Source organism: Phalacrocorax carbo, chromosome 2 (genome assembly GCF_963921805.1).
Source record: "Phalacrocorax carbo chromosome 2, bPhaCar2.1, whole genome shotgun sequence".
NCBI classification, from domain to species: domain Eukaryota; kingdom Metazoa; phylum Chordata; class Aves; order Suliformes; family Phalacrocoracidae; genus Phalacrocorax; species Phalacrocorax carbo.
The window spans coordinates 33,159,894-33,173,571 of NC_087514.1; the positions used below are offsets into that span (position 1 = coordinate 33,159,894).

General features: G+C 36.9%; 1 protein-coding gene across 3 annotated transcripts in view; it reads right to left on the reverse strand.

The window, feature by feature from the left end:
* Positions 1 to 624: 624 nt before the first annotated feature.
* Positions 625 to 13,678, reverse strand: part of PKIA (cAMP-dependent protein kinase inhibitor alpha) — a 44,976-nt gene continuing 31,922 nt past the window's right edge. For all 3 annotated transcript variants that reach the window (XM_064442508.1, XM_064442510.1, XM_064442509.1), the window contains exons 2-3: positions 8,325 to 8,502; positions 625 to 3,165 (exon numbers count right to left, since the gene is read on the reverse strand). In XM_064442508.1, coding sequence (XP_064298578.1) covers positions 3,086 to 3,165; positions 8,325 to 8,475 — 231 coding nt within the window. In that variant the 5' untranslated portion in view covers positions 8,476 to 8,502 and the 3' untranslated portion in view covers positions 625 to 3,085. The remainder of the gene's footprint in view (positions 3,166 to 8,324; positions 8,503 to 13,678) is intronic.

A 13,678-nucleotide genomic window follows, 5' to 3' on the forward strand; every position in this document is an offset into this window, starting at 1 on the left:
AAGGAGTATTCTATTAAGCTGATAGTCCATACCTAGCTTTGTTGAGTTTATATAGCTTTTGGAGAGATTTTTGTAAGATAATCCTGGATTAAACCAACATTTAAGCATTTTACCTATCATGAGAACAACAAAATATAAAGAAAATACTGGAACAGAAGCCAGAGTGGCAGGCTTACTGAAAAAGATAACCAGGAAAAGGCAAAAATAACCTAGTCAAAGTCCGATTCTGCCATCAGTGTCCCTGTTATGTGACACAATTACACAGAAATAAAGGTGTGACTATACTACAACTCTGTCTTTTGTAATTGCTTGGGTAGTGGTAGCACTCAAGACACAGTGCTGTGATTTGGCACAGACTAACCACATGTTTACATAAAGTGAGGCCTGCTTATAGATGCTACAGAAACACCCCAAATAAAGACAGAGAGCAGAGTTCAAGTGATAAAGCAAGCATTCACACACTTTTGGGGCATGAGGAACATAAACATCCTTTTACTCTACTAAAATTAACAACGCTATTTTCCATCAGAGAGAGATGTGTTTCAGAAACCAGCAAATGCTTCTATAATTGTTTTAAAAACAAAAGAAAACAAGAGGAGAAATAGAAGAAACAGGTACAAAATAGAGAGGAAAAGCTGAAATGAATTTTATTTCCACAACACAGAAGAATTAAGAAGGAAAGGGTACTGAAATAAAGAAAAGCACTGAAGGAAAATACGGAAAACCAACACTTTAATGTACTGTAATTACTTATTCCACTATTACCTTTTTCCATGACATTTTATTGATGGTGTTTCATGAATCGTCAATAAAGTAACACTATAAAAAGCCCTAGAATCTTATTTCCTTCTGGTGCTTGTGCTAGATTGACAGTAATTACTCCATGACAAAGGGGCAACCAGTTCAGCTTGAAGACCCGATGCAAGAGCAAGGGTGGGGGAAAAAAAGTTAAAAAACCAAAATCAATAACAAGGTGTTAACTTTGAAAGGAACAAATGAATAAATAATTAGTTTAAGAGAAACAGTAATTTCAAAGCAAATGGACTACTTCTGTTACCAAGAAGATAGGGCATTTGACAGCTAATAAGACAGCAAGGCATTCAGCTTCCAAACCATAAAAGGTGAGAGTTAATATTACACTAATGAGCCACAAGCATACTGCTGGCTTGTTTTTTATTAACACTAATAATTGAGCTCATAATACTGATCAGAAGTGGTTTTTTTTTCTCCACACATCTCACAAAAGAATTTCAGGTGACAAGTACTATGATACATATGGTAGAAACAAACAGCTGTGGCCACAAAGATGTTTTGTTAACTGATGATTAATATATTCAGGAAGCAATCACACTATTCATTAGTAAAAGTTTACAAACATTAAAAAGTGCATAACATTTGAAACCAACAACAACACAAAAATATATATAATATATATAATATATATAAAGAAAGTGACATCACCTCCTGTTAATAAAAGAAAACAAATCTTCTGACTTTGTGGTTGGTGCTTATGTGATTGCCATGGTTTACTAGTCAGTCACTCTCTTTACTCACCTTAGTCACAGAGGCGGGGGCTGCCCCATTTTGCAGTATTCAGCCTCATGTACGGCCTTGTCTGTTGAGGCGGGATGGGGGGAAAGAAATCAATCAGCATAGCTACTGCAGGATAGGTTATTAATTTGTGGATATTTTAAGAAATCCTCTGGGTGGACAAGCTATGCTGGTATATCAATGAAGGTCCAGTTTGGACTGTCATTTTGGAATAGCTGAAATGGGAAAAATACAGTCTTTTGGGTGCTAGATGCAAAGTCTCTCACTTCCCTCTCCACATCCTCGCTGAAAGGCTGCTGTAGCAGCTTCTAGCACTTGGCTGTACCTGGTGCATCAGTAACAGGCTACTGGCTGTGCAAACTCAACAGCCTGATCAACTGAGGCAAAGGCAAGGAATAGAAAAAAATAGCCCCCCTGGCTGGATCCAGCCCACGATCCACAGTTGGACTATCCTGCAATCTAAAACTCATTCCAGAATACATAAGTGACAATAACCTATGCCAGTTTTTCTCCCGTGTGTAAACAAAGGCCCATCTTTAACAACGTGAACCAGGAAAATCTCTAGCACCGTGGAATTTGTTTGAATTTTAACCCATATAAGGTTGTAAATGTATTCTTAAAACTACCATAACAATAAAGTACTTGGACTAACATTTTAAAAAAATATCTTGGAGAAAGATTAAGAAATTGGGAGTAAAATTAGAAAAATGGGGAAGAATAACATAAAAGATTCAATTTGCGTCTCTGATATGCAACTAACTACAGGCAAGTAGCAAAACTGTACCAAGGACACAAAACACACTGAAGTATTCACATTAACAAATCGTTTTGAAGGCTCATCTGTAACAAATTAGAGTGTTGCTGAGTCATTTAGGTTTAGGCATAATCAATGTAACGGTTGACGTTTTAAATCTATCATGTGCACATCACCACATTATGCAAAAAACCAGCCCTTTCAAAACGCGTGGTAGAAAAATTCACAGTAACAGAAATATTCTTCATAAGCAGTTGAGAAGGGGCAGTGTGGAGCATCTAAGTCATACAATACAAAAACCATTGTAAATAACAGAGCTGTAAAACAGACGCAAAGTTCTAAAAACAGTGCTTTCTTTACAGTTCTTTTAATGGGTGAACACTTTGGCCAAAGAATTTTAAACTCTGAGGATCACACAAGCCTTTTCTTAAGATACACAAATAGATCCTCTGACGTTTCAAAGGCCATTTGCTACGAGATTTACCTGTTCTACTTTCTAAAAGTGTTCCCATCAAGTAGTCGTTATGAAGGGATCCATCTGATGACACTATCCCAAAAAATCAATACATGTTCAACCATTGCTAATGACAGAGGTAGAGAAAATTCTGTCTTCTGCCACAGCTTGTACCCCCATTTTTAGCATTGTGTTGAGTGGGTTCCAGCAGTGAAGACACATGCACTTTCTTTTCCACCAGCTTGCTCATGGAAACAAATTTGTTCCAGCATGCTCCTGTAGTCTGAAAACATCCAGCAGCTGCTCCAGTCGGTCAAAGTCGGATGTCAGCTTTCTTGCTTTGCTGCCTCCCCTTGGGCCTCCCCGGTTTGCTCACTTGGATTTCGTTGTGCATCTCCTTCTCCTTCTATAACATACAAGAAAAGGACGAGTGATCCACCCTAAAACAAAGAGGTCTTGCTCCCAGAACCCCAGCTGTTCATCCACCAGTCTCAAAAACAAAGTAAAAAGAAATTGAAACTGAAATCTTGCATTAAATACGAAACCTGTTACTACTAAGATAGCCATACTTTGCCCCTCAAGAGGCACCTTCAGAAACAAATTCCTAGCTGCAACCACCACTATAATTTTAAGTACAGACCTAAAGTAGTTAGGAATGAGGGAATTTAAAAAAAATAACGGTATTTTTTGACAATTTATTCACTATGATACTACGACAATATAAGACAAAAAACTCACTACACCAGGTCTGAACAGAATTTATTCTAAGGAGATGCAACTTCAATGCAAGCAATAGCTTGTTAAAGCTGTGTTTGTTCTGTGCATCCCTTTTCAGTACCATGCTCCACGGTGTTCAGTCCAGCTGTTTCACTGCAAGCCACAGAACGATCTGAGGAACAGAAAACATCTTACAGCGGCACAGTGAGCTGATAGCTCATAAAGCTATCTGTATGAAGAAGGCCAAGTAGTGCACTGCAATGGTCTGTTAGCACCTATATGCAAAGTATTGTATTTCACCTTACGATTAAAGACCTAACAAGTTCAAACAGCTGGAAGCTAAGTGCAAGTAAGACAGAAGTCCCTGAACACTGGACTAATCAGCTATAGGTATGTATTAAGGAATAAGGTTAGGTAAGGAATAATGTTAAGACACAAGTTGTCTCTTGTATCTTGTGAGGATGAGTAATTTCTATCAAACTGGCTTGATACAGTAGTTAAGAATGTTCCATGGACTAAGTTGTAAAGAGGTCTAAGCAGAGGTAGTAGTGCCTCTTAACTTTATAGATCTTTAGAATAAAGGTAGGTTCTCAATACAGATTTTTACTGTTTCCCCATTTCAAATCACACTGTACATCTGCAGCTTTATTTCTGTGTATAGAAATAAGCACAACACACACCTTCTCTGTTCTATATAAAAGAAATGGCATATTGCTAATGGAAAAAAAAAAGGTTCTTTGCACTGCAAAGAACATTGCAAAAAGCTCAGATGCGATAGCTGTATTTTGTGCCTGCGCTGAGTATTTAGCCAGCAAAATGCCTCAGAGGGTACTGGCAATTATCAGGTTAAGCCTGATGAAAAGTTTTATGGAAGGTTGGTTAACCTATCAAACAGTGATGTTTGTTTGGTTCATTAGGGGTTGAGTAATGAATAAAAATTTCTTTTGCAAGGCACTTTCTCAGAAAACTCTTTATGTCTCAGTTTTATCTCCCACATTACAAAGGATTCCATCAGGATGGATCTACATGCAATTATTTCCTACTGGACAGAAAACCTTTTAGCCCAATTTGTCCAAACACTTTCTACAAAGCCCCTACATTTGTTCTGATACTGCAAAAGTCCATGTGAGTGGAATCTGATTTTTTAGTTCCTTTTTTGCCTGCTCTTTACTCCATTTATTCTGACTACTAGGAAGTCATTAATATCCCTCATACTATCTGTGCAAGTCAAGCTTTCCTGAAAGCATTCTTATTAAAAAAAAAAACAAAACAGACAAAACTGAGGGAGAAAAAAAAAGCCTTGCAAGGTATTTGTGTTTAAAAGAAAAATCATCCTGGATGCGAAGCCTAAACATTTCACTACCTAAATGTTAAACACAGGGCACAAAGATTCAGAGAAAGAGCACTAAGGTTCTAATATACCACTTCTTAAAAGATTTTCTCAACTCACTGAAAAAACTCACTAGTCTAAATCCATTTAATCTATAATACACTGCCTTGGTACTACAGACTTCATCTTTCTGCTGTCAGACCTCTCCTACCAAAGGCCTTAAAATACATTTATGGAAATAATTTTGCTTGTAGATTCTGAGAATTGCAAAATTGCCTAAGCACACTCTTGAACTATTCTTCCTTAAAAACATGATGGCTATAAGCTCTTAAGAGTAAGAGTTGCCATTCTTACAAAGCATTTTGAAGGCGACAGGCAGTATTAAAAAAACCCAAACCAAATAATATAATATCGTAAGTTGCGTGAGTTGGTAAGCTAGCAATAGTTATTACTTATGCTAACATGCTGCTTTTAATTTTCTTCCTGTAATATTACTGACTCTTCAGTGTCTATGTTCCTTGTGCTTACACCTAACACATTTCTACCATGAACTAGAATCTTTTAATCACAGATTTCTATAATCAGTTGTTCATTCCAGTTCTGTATGACTAACGCCTCTACTATCCCCGTTTTTTTTTTGTAGATGGTTGGACCATTACAACTTTTACAAGGAAGTCTGCTTTGCACTTCTCCACTGAATCTGTGTTCTGTGGCGTATTTGCAGACACCTAGAAAACCAGCAGTTTTAGAGATTTGACTTGCAGAAACTGGTCCTCGTTCTTCATTGTGCTTTTTCCTTATTACTTTATTGAGCTACGATCACCTGTAAGATGAACCAAATATAAAGTTTCTTGGAATTCCATTCGTTACCTTGAGAGAGAGTTAGGCAGGTGAGCTACCTGCTGATTGCCCTACTAAAATCTTTCTTTCCCCTTTTGTCTAATGATTTCTGTTGCAGTTTTCTACTTATCAGATGTACCCAGTGTTGCTTTTACTAAATTTAGATATAATGCATTGCCACAGAGTACTTGGAACCTGTATTTTGAAGTTTGGTAAATATGTCCATTCCATAGATTTTAGCAGGTTGTTAGCTTATTATGGACAAAGAACACTGGCACAGTTGTTTTGAAGGGAGAGTATTATACAGGAATTATATGTATTATACATAATCATGCAATGAACTCTTGAGTCTCTGTTGTTGGCTCATGAATGAGTGGATTACCCAGCACTCATTTCAGGCATCAAATAGTGCATGACAGAAAATATGTGGTCTTTGAACAAGGCCTCATTGGCTAGTGCTGTTCGAAGCTGTTCCTGTTCTTCACAGGAAATGTATCTGCAGGATTTTCAAAGTGAATGCACTAAATATGCTTGGGTGGCTTAATTTACATATGTTTCATAATAATATTTTTTTAAAATCTGCATTATCCTACTCTGCCATTCCTCCACGCAGCTGAAAGCAAATGTACTTGCACTTTTGCAAGAAAATGCATATAGCTGTAATAAGAATAAAGAAAAAAAGAGAATCAGACATGATGTCTAATATTTGTGTAATAAGGTAGTATTTAGCCTAAATTGTTTGACATCCAGCTTGAAAGAAATAAAATATAACCCCCAAACATCTGTTTTCCTCTTAATCCTGTCAGGTGTGGTGCATAAATGCATCCCTCAAGCACTAGTATATTATAAACTGGAATTTGGGATGCAAAATATTTTTTAGCCTCTCTTTGGTTTGGAAAGACATGATGGGATAATACACTAATACTCATATGAATGATAATACAATGCATTTTCCAATATTTGTGGTTTGGAGGCTTTTATCCGGCACCTAGGTGTACTAATAATACAAAATTTAACTATATTTTCATTGCATCCAATTCAAACTGCATAACCTCCTGAAGAAGCATGCAGGGGTTTTTTGTGTATCTATTACCTAAGGTAATTTTATGAGCATTCTGTACACTTTACTGCAATGATTAAATTACCCAAGCTGCAAAAGAGGTCTCCAAGAAAAATCAGATTCCTGAATTATGTATTAAAGATTATGCTAACAGTTATTTAAACCATTCTCATCACTACAGAGTTAACCACATGTACCAAATGCATAACAACATATATTACAGGCACAAAGTCACATTCTTTTTACAGCTCACAAAAGAACACAGTTCTGGCTTACAATCACTCCAACAGCTTAACCTAAAAAATAGGGATTGTTTATATCTTCTAAATGGACAAGACCAAAGACAGTTTTGATAAGTGTAAATTTGAGACTGAATAAAATGAAAGCAAGAAGGAAGGCTGGCATTATGCATTTCAAATGCCACCTACTGTATATTTTTCCAACGTTTTACACGTATCCCCACATTAAAATAAACAGATACACCTACACACATACTAAAGCAGCTTTTTTTTTTTTTTTACATAGAAAAAATTAAAGGCCCTGCCCAGCTAGAACTGCATGCATCTAGAAGCTATAAGGCCCCAAACTGACAACTGCAGAAGGAATGACTTAGGATGTACTTCAGTCTGAAAGCCAGAAAAAGAATCCTCCCCCTCCAAACAGCACTACAACCATCCAAATGTCACGCTGCCCACATCTGATTGTTCAGTGATGAGACTGGCTCTCAGAACTCTTGCCATTGTCTCTGAGAAAAATACATGCACAAGCAGGGCAGCTGCTTATCAACAGTTTTGCTCTTCATGTGTTTGTTTTCTTCTGCTGTTATTAAAATAAGCATAAGACCTTTTTCCATAAGATCTGAAAAGGGCTTTCAAACATCTGTAAGATCCATTCACTAACGCCCACCCATGTAACATAAAGGTAATTATACAGCCATATTACTATTTTTATTTAATGTAAGGCCCTTCACCATATACTCTTCCTCCTTCCTCTTAACTGAAGGTGCACAACCAGCTAAAAATTCTGGTAATATTAGAGGTGAAGTAAGATTTAGGATTGCATTAGTGCTAATCACCTTAAAAGAAGGACAAAGTATCAGCAGAAAGGGGAAAGAGACAATTTACCCAGGAACAAAGAGCCAAGTAAAACAAACAACAATGCATTGCTATTGCTCTGCCCTCTGGCAGCTGAAAGCAAAATTAATTTCCACAACAAGCTTTCAAGCAGACACATGGCTTCTCCTGCAGGCTTCAAACGAAAGAACTTCCATTAAAGGATATTATGACAAGTTGGGTTTTAATACAGACTTCCTTATTTTCTTCCTTATGCTAAATTTTCCATAAAGTTCATCCTGACATGGACCCTGCCACTAGGCACTCACTACAGAATGACTTTTGTTTTTTCAGCAATATGTTGTACCTGCAAATAATCACCCTCCCTGTTTATGAAATCTGGGCTTCTCACTGCAGGCAACCCCTGCTGATCTTCCATTATCAGAAAAAAATATTTTTGTTGCTGACGGACAAGGGAATAATGTGTGCACATAAACCACATCTTGTGTACTACTCTTCTCATATTAATTTTAAATAAATATAATAAAAGACCAAAATGTACTCACCTGCTTTGTTTATATCAAGCTCTGATAACTTTAAGGCCAGTTCACTAGAGTTCCCACCCGGAGAGGACACAAGTATGTCATGTAACGCATTTCTTCTACCTGTTCTTCCTGAAGCAATAAAGTCTGCATATGTAGATTCCACATCAGTCATTGCTAACAAATATCCACATAGCAGTACCTGGATGGGAGAAAAAAAGAACAACACTTAGAACACCAGCAAAACAGATGCCATTATGGAACAGGAATAGAAGAACTAGAGGATTCTCATTGTGGAGTAGATTGGCTGTGCAGTAAGCAGCAAAAGAAGATGCCTCAATCTCAAAATTTGGAGGAATTAGAGAAGAAACAGAGTAGAAAGCAAAAAAGGTGTGTGGATTTTATGCAAACTGTATTCAACAGTACTTTAAACAATTTCATTTTTCATACTTCATAGAGTGCTGGTGAGTACTTTATAAAAGCAATGACCTCAGCAACATAATTTCTTTATAAAGCTGTCTCTGCTTTTAATATTAGCTGGGAAGTAGGAGGTAGATAGGGGGTGGAAGAAAGTTCTTTTCTGCATAAAATGCAGAGTGTAAGGAGTAAGAAAGTACAAATCGATAACACTTCTGTGTGCAGAACACCGCGCTCATACACAGGCACACCTATGTTTTGTGTATTTTCCTTTCTGTTAGTATTATTAGCTTTGGCATTGTATATAGACCTCTTCAGACTGAACTGATTTATTTTGGTGTGATCATTGCAAAGTGAACGCATTACCATAAAATGACTGAAACAAGCAGAGACACGCTAACAGAGCAAGCAGAATAGCTAAACTGTAATACAGAGGTTAGAATGCAATGCTCTATAAGCTAGTTATAAACTCAATTATCTTCTAATGAAAAGAAGTTCTATTTCTTATGTTATTATGGAATACTGTGATGATGTGTATTAATGTAAGATCTGCCAAAGATATACAGAAATTCCTATTAAAACCTCAGTAAGGGAAAGAGTTTCACCCCTGCTAGAGTATGTGCTGTCTCTGCTCTACATCTAACTTGTTAGGATTTTTTTTCTTAATTTATAGAATTGTAACCAGAGACTGGGGGCATAAGGGCAACACTGCACAGCTGTATGCAGTGAGAAGCTTTAGCTATTATTGCTAAAGTAGCTGAAATGTCACATTTGCATAGTGTACAAATCTTTTTAATCCGTTCCTACTGCAGTTGCTGGACACTGACGAAGCCCCTAAAGTCATCACAAACACTTAAGAGCAGCAAAAGATTCAGCTTTCTCTCTTTAAATAAAAAGAAAAACCTAATTCTTTATAAACATTTTTATTTTAAAAGTAGATGCATAAGAGGTGACAGCCAACCCTTCCCCACCCTCATCTCTGAATAACTTCAAAACTCCTGTCCAGTCTTTGTCTTCATTCTAGTCCTCATCGCCCCAGCTTCAGTCAGGTGTGTGATGGTGTACCTATGATGTGTCTGAGAAGCCAAGAAAAGGGTTCCACACCATATTTTATTTAGTCTAAATATAACTATATCAAGTATCATTCCAAGACTGACTGACTTAAAAAGATGTTCATTGCTATCAAGCTTTGGTGTCCCATGCCAAATACTGAATGGCTGACAAGATAGTTTTACTCCTATGAACAACCACTATGAAACAGGAAACTGCTTAAAAAAACCCAAAACAAAATAAAAAACCCCAAAACAAACAAAAAACCAAACACGAAACTCAACCCACAAAATCTCTACAATAAACCTAGGGAATGGAAAGAGATCAGCATTAACTGAAAGCCTGCCTGACACATATAAAATAATGTAGTGCCTCAATTAACAAATGCTTTCACGAGCATGAGGCCATGTGCATTTCTTCCCATGAAGCGCCCTCTTCCTGAAACACAGCAAGAATATTGAAGCAAACAAGAAGTCTACCATTTGTTCTTTGCCCATGGTGCAGTCGTCTCAATGCCAGATGTATCAACCATGTAGTAATGAAACATGTAACTTGCAAGGGTGAAGGGAAACTGTGAGGACAGTTGTGCCGAGGTAAGAACACAGCACAAGTTTTGGAGAAGACCGTGACTGAGGTGGAACAAGCTTTAGGGCTGTAAGGCTGGCAAAATGAGCAGCGTTGTACTCTATGAGCAATTCCCTGGGCTGTACAAACTGCACTCTACAGAATACTCTTCTGTAAGATTATATTCTTCTTGAAATATTCCATCAAACACAGAGAGCACTGAGGAAAATCTCAAGCTTATTTAATTTTAGCTATGAAACAAGCTATAAAGCCATAGGAAAATATGCTTGTGGAGAACTTTTAAAGGTTCATTTTCTATAGGCTCAATATGGTATTGCTAACAACATTCTGATCAAAAAAGAATGTTACCAAACATACATTTATTAACACTTCCAAGTTTTCCTGTCTGCGTCTTCTCCTAAATGTCAAGCACCATTCTGTTTTGTATTGGCACTATCTTGAGACATTACTGCATAGATATGGAACTCCACTGACATCAACCGAGAGCTCCCCTTCCAATGAATGGCTCAATGCCCAGCAGTCTGTAATTATTCACTGAACCAGTCATTAAAGAATTACCATTCACTTCAAAAAACCTTTTTTCCTTCAGCCTCTGTAGAAAGAGTGGAACTTGCTAATAATTCTGTGAAACATTATTTGAATTTCTTAACTATTGCATTAACAGATGTTCCTACATTAAATATTGTGGTCACAGTCCCACTGGGTCTAGTAATTTAATTTTTTTTTTTTTTAGGTGGCAAAAAAAAATACTCTGCTACATGGGACTGAACTGAAACAAGGAGGCTGCAAACCGCACTTCTGCCAAATGAACCAGCAAACTCAAGAAAGCAGTTCTGTGAGCATAAAGACTAATGAAACCTTCTGTTGCAGGGTTGGATTCCTTGGTAACTGATAAGATACTATCCCACCTGAAGTCTCCCTCAGCTGTGCTTCGTCTTTCCCCCCCATGCAGAGTCACTTGGACAAGGGGTTAGTCTGCAATACAGCCCTAGGGATTTTCATATGGCATCATTCCTTTCCTCAGCTTCTTAGTTTCGTAAAACTCCTAGAAATGTGGGTATCAGACTTCTCTTTCCCCTCCCAACTCCTTCCTCCAAAAGTTGTACTGAAAATTAGTTGAAAACACTTAAAGATTAATGAGTATGAGGAAAGTAGATAGGCATGGTTGCTATCTTGGATTTTAGCTAGTATTAAAAGATATCTCTGTATCACTCATTAATATTCTGGGTAACATATAACTACACCTGCAAAAGGCCTACTTCTATATCGTATGCAAATCAAGTGAGCCTCATAAGGAGTACAATTAGTATCCAGAGAATGCAAGAGGAGAAAAAGGTGACAAGAACAGTATAATTTAATAGGTACAGAAATAATCAGCATTTGTGTTCTCACAAAAGTTCCCCAAATACTCCTTGGTCTCCACAATCCAATTTCAGTGTTAAACTTTCCATTCCTATGCTATATATAACAAATCTTATCCCCCAAGTTTCTGAAGCTAACTGTCAAATTTCTACAATTGTTTTCTTTCTTCTGCGTACTTTGGTTTTATTGAAAGAACTCTTAAAAAAACCAAAAAAGTTAATGATGGCTTCACAGATGAAATTCCAATTAGACTGCATGCTGTAATCATTCAGTGAAACAAGGTGCTACACTGCGCCATTCTTCTCAAGAATTTGGAAGTGAAAGTACAGGAATTATGTAGCACACCAGCATGAATTAGAAATCAGTTACTATACAGTTTATGGGCTAGAAGTACCTAGGTATGTTCAATTTAGCCTATTTAAAGGACAAGCTACCTAAAAGAACACCAGACACATTTAAAGTACCTTCACTAATGGGTATTTATTATTATTTTAAAAGGAAGACAGAGTAAGAACGGGCAGTTGACACATGGCTTGTCTACGGGTTTTGGCATACGTCGCTGGCTAGCACAGGAGAGCTGCCATTTTCTTGGCAAACCTGCAGGGTAAGACTAAGATCCTTCAATGTTTACTCCCCCTCCTTCTCCACACATGCTTAATGATGGCATTGAATAAGGGATTTTCAAATAAATCTCTCCCAGGCTTTGGCTGCTAAATGTTGTATCACGATCAGCACATTATTTAAATATAATTATCTATATTCAGCTTTCATAAGGGAACAAAAAAAAAGAGAGAGAGAACTTGTCATTTAATAGCATGTCTGCTTTAGAGAAGATGTATAATTATGCTTTTAAAATAAATTTTGGTTCCAAATCTAGCCTTAGCTTAGAGACAGGGCTCTTTCCACTGAGGAGATAGCTCTATTCCACGGCAACCTGTACCTAGATTCCCATCTCATGCATGGTCTGCTATGTTGAAAGCTGAAACAGAGCAACAATTTAACAAGTGTACTACTTCCACAAGAAATTACACCTGTTCTGCTATACAATAGTAATGCTTATATATACAGACGAACAAGAAAATGGCACTTACTCCTGAAAACCAGTTAAAGGAAATATAAATGCCCATGCCAGTTACCCAGCTGGACAGTATTTTAATCTGCACTTTGGAAATGCTTTACGTAGTTTTGTCTGTTTCATGTTTCTGAAGTGAACACCTCTATAAAACAGTAATGTAGAACAAGTCACTTTTTTGACAGTTAACATATTTTTACTGTGAACATAGTATATGTAGTACTCCTAGTACTAAGATGATCTTAATGGAAATTAGTGGGCAATTCAAATGGTTAAACAGTGAAACAGAACAAAGAAAATTACCACTAGAGGTTTTTTTTAACCAGAAAAAAAATTAAGAAGCTGTTTTAAACCTGCATAAGAAAAGCGCTATGAGGTTGGATATCCTTTAGCCCATAACCTATGCAAAGAGATCGTTCACTAAGACAGTTAATAGGTTTTCCTTCTGCGTTATCTAGGTTACATTTTACCTAAAGAAAGCTATAGAACTAAAAGCTATATAGTTAAATTCCCACTATGACCTTGCCCAGGCAAATTTCATTATGCCCATGAGTGTAAGGATTTGGTCTTTCATCTACCACTTAATTTCAGTTCACAAATTCAGTTTTGTCTTCCACTATTCCATAAAAAAGGGCAGTGAAATAACAGCAGCAAATTAAAAAAAAGCAAATGTAATCAATGAAGCAAAACTACAAAGACCTTGGTTCTTTGCAAAGATATAGTACGGAAGTTGCCATTCCCACAGACAACTATTGATGTTATTGGAAGTAATTATAAATAACAAATGTTTTGATATTTTTAAATTAACACCCTATGCAGGAAACAAATCACAACATTCAAGGATCCACACGATGACTCTATGTTAGGGAATGGAAGAGGGTGAGTTCCCATC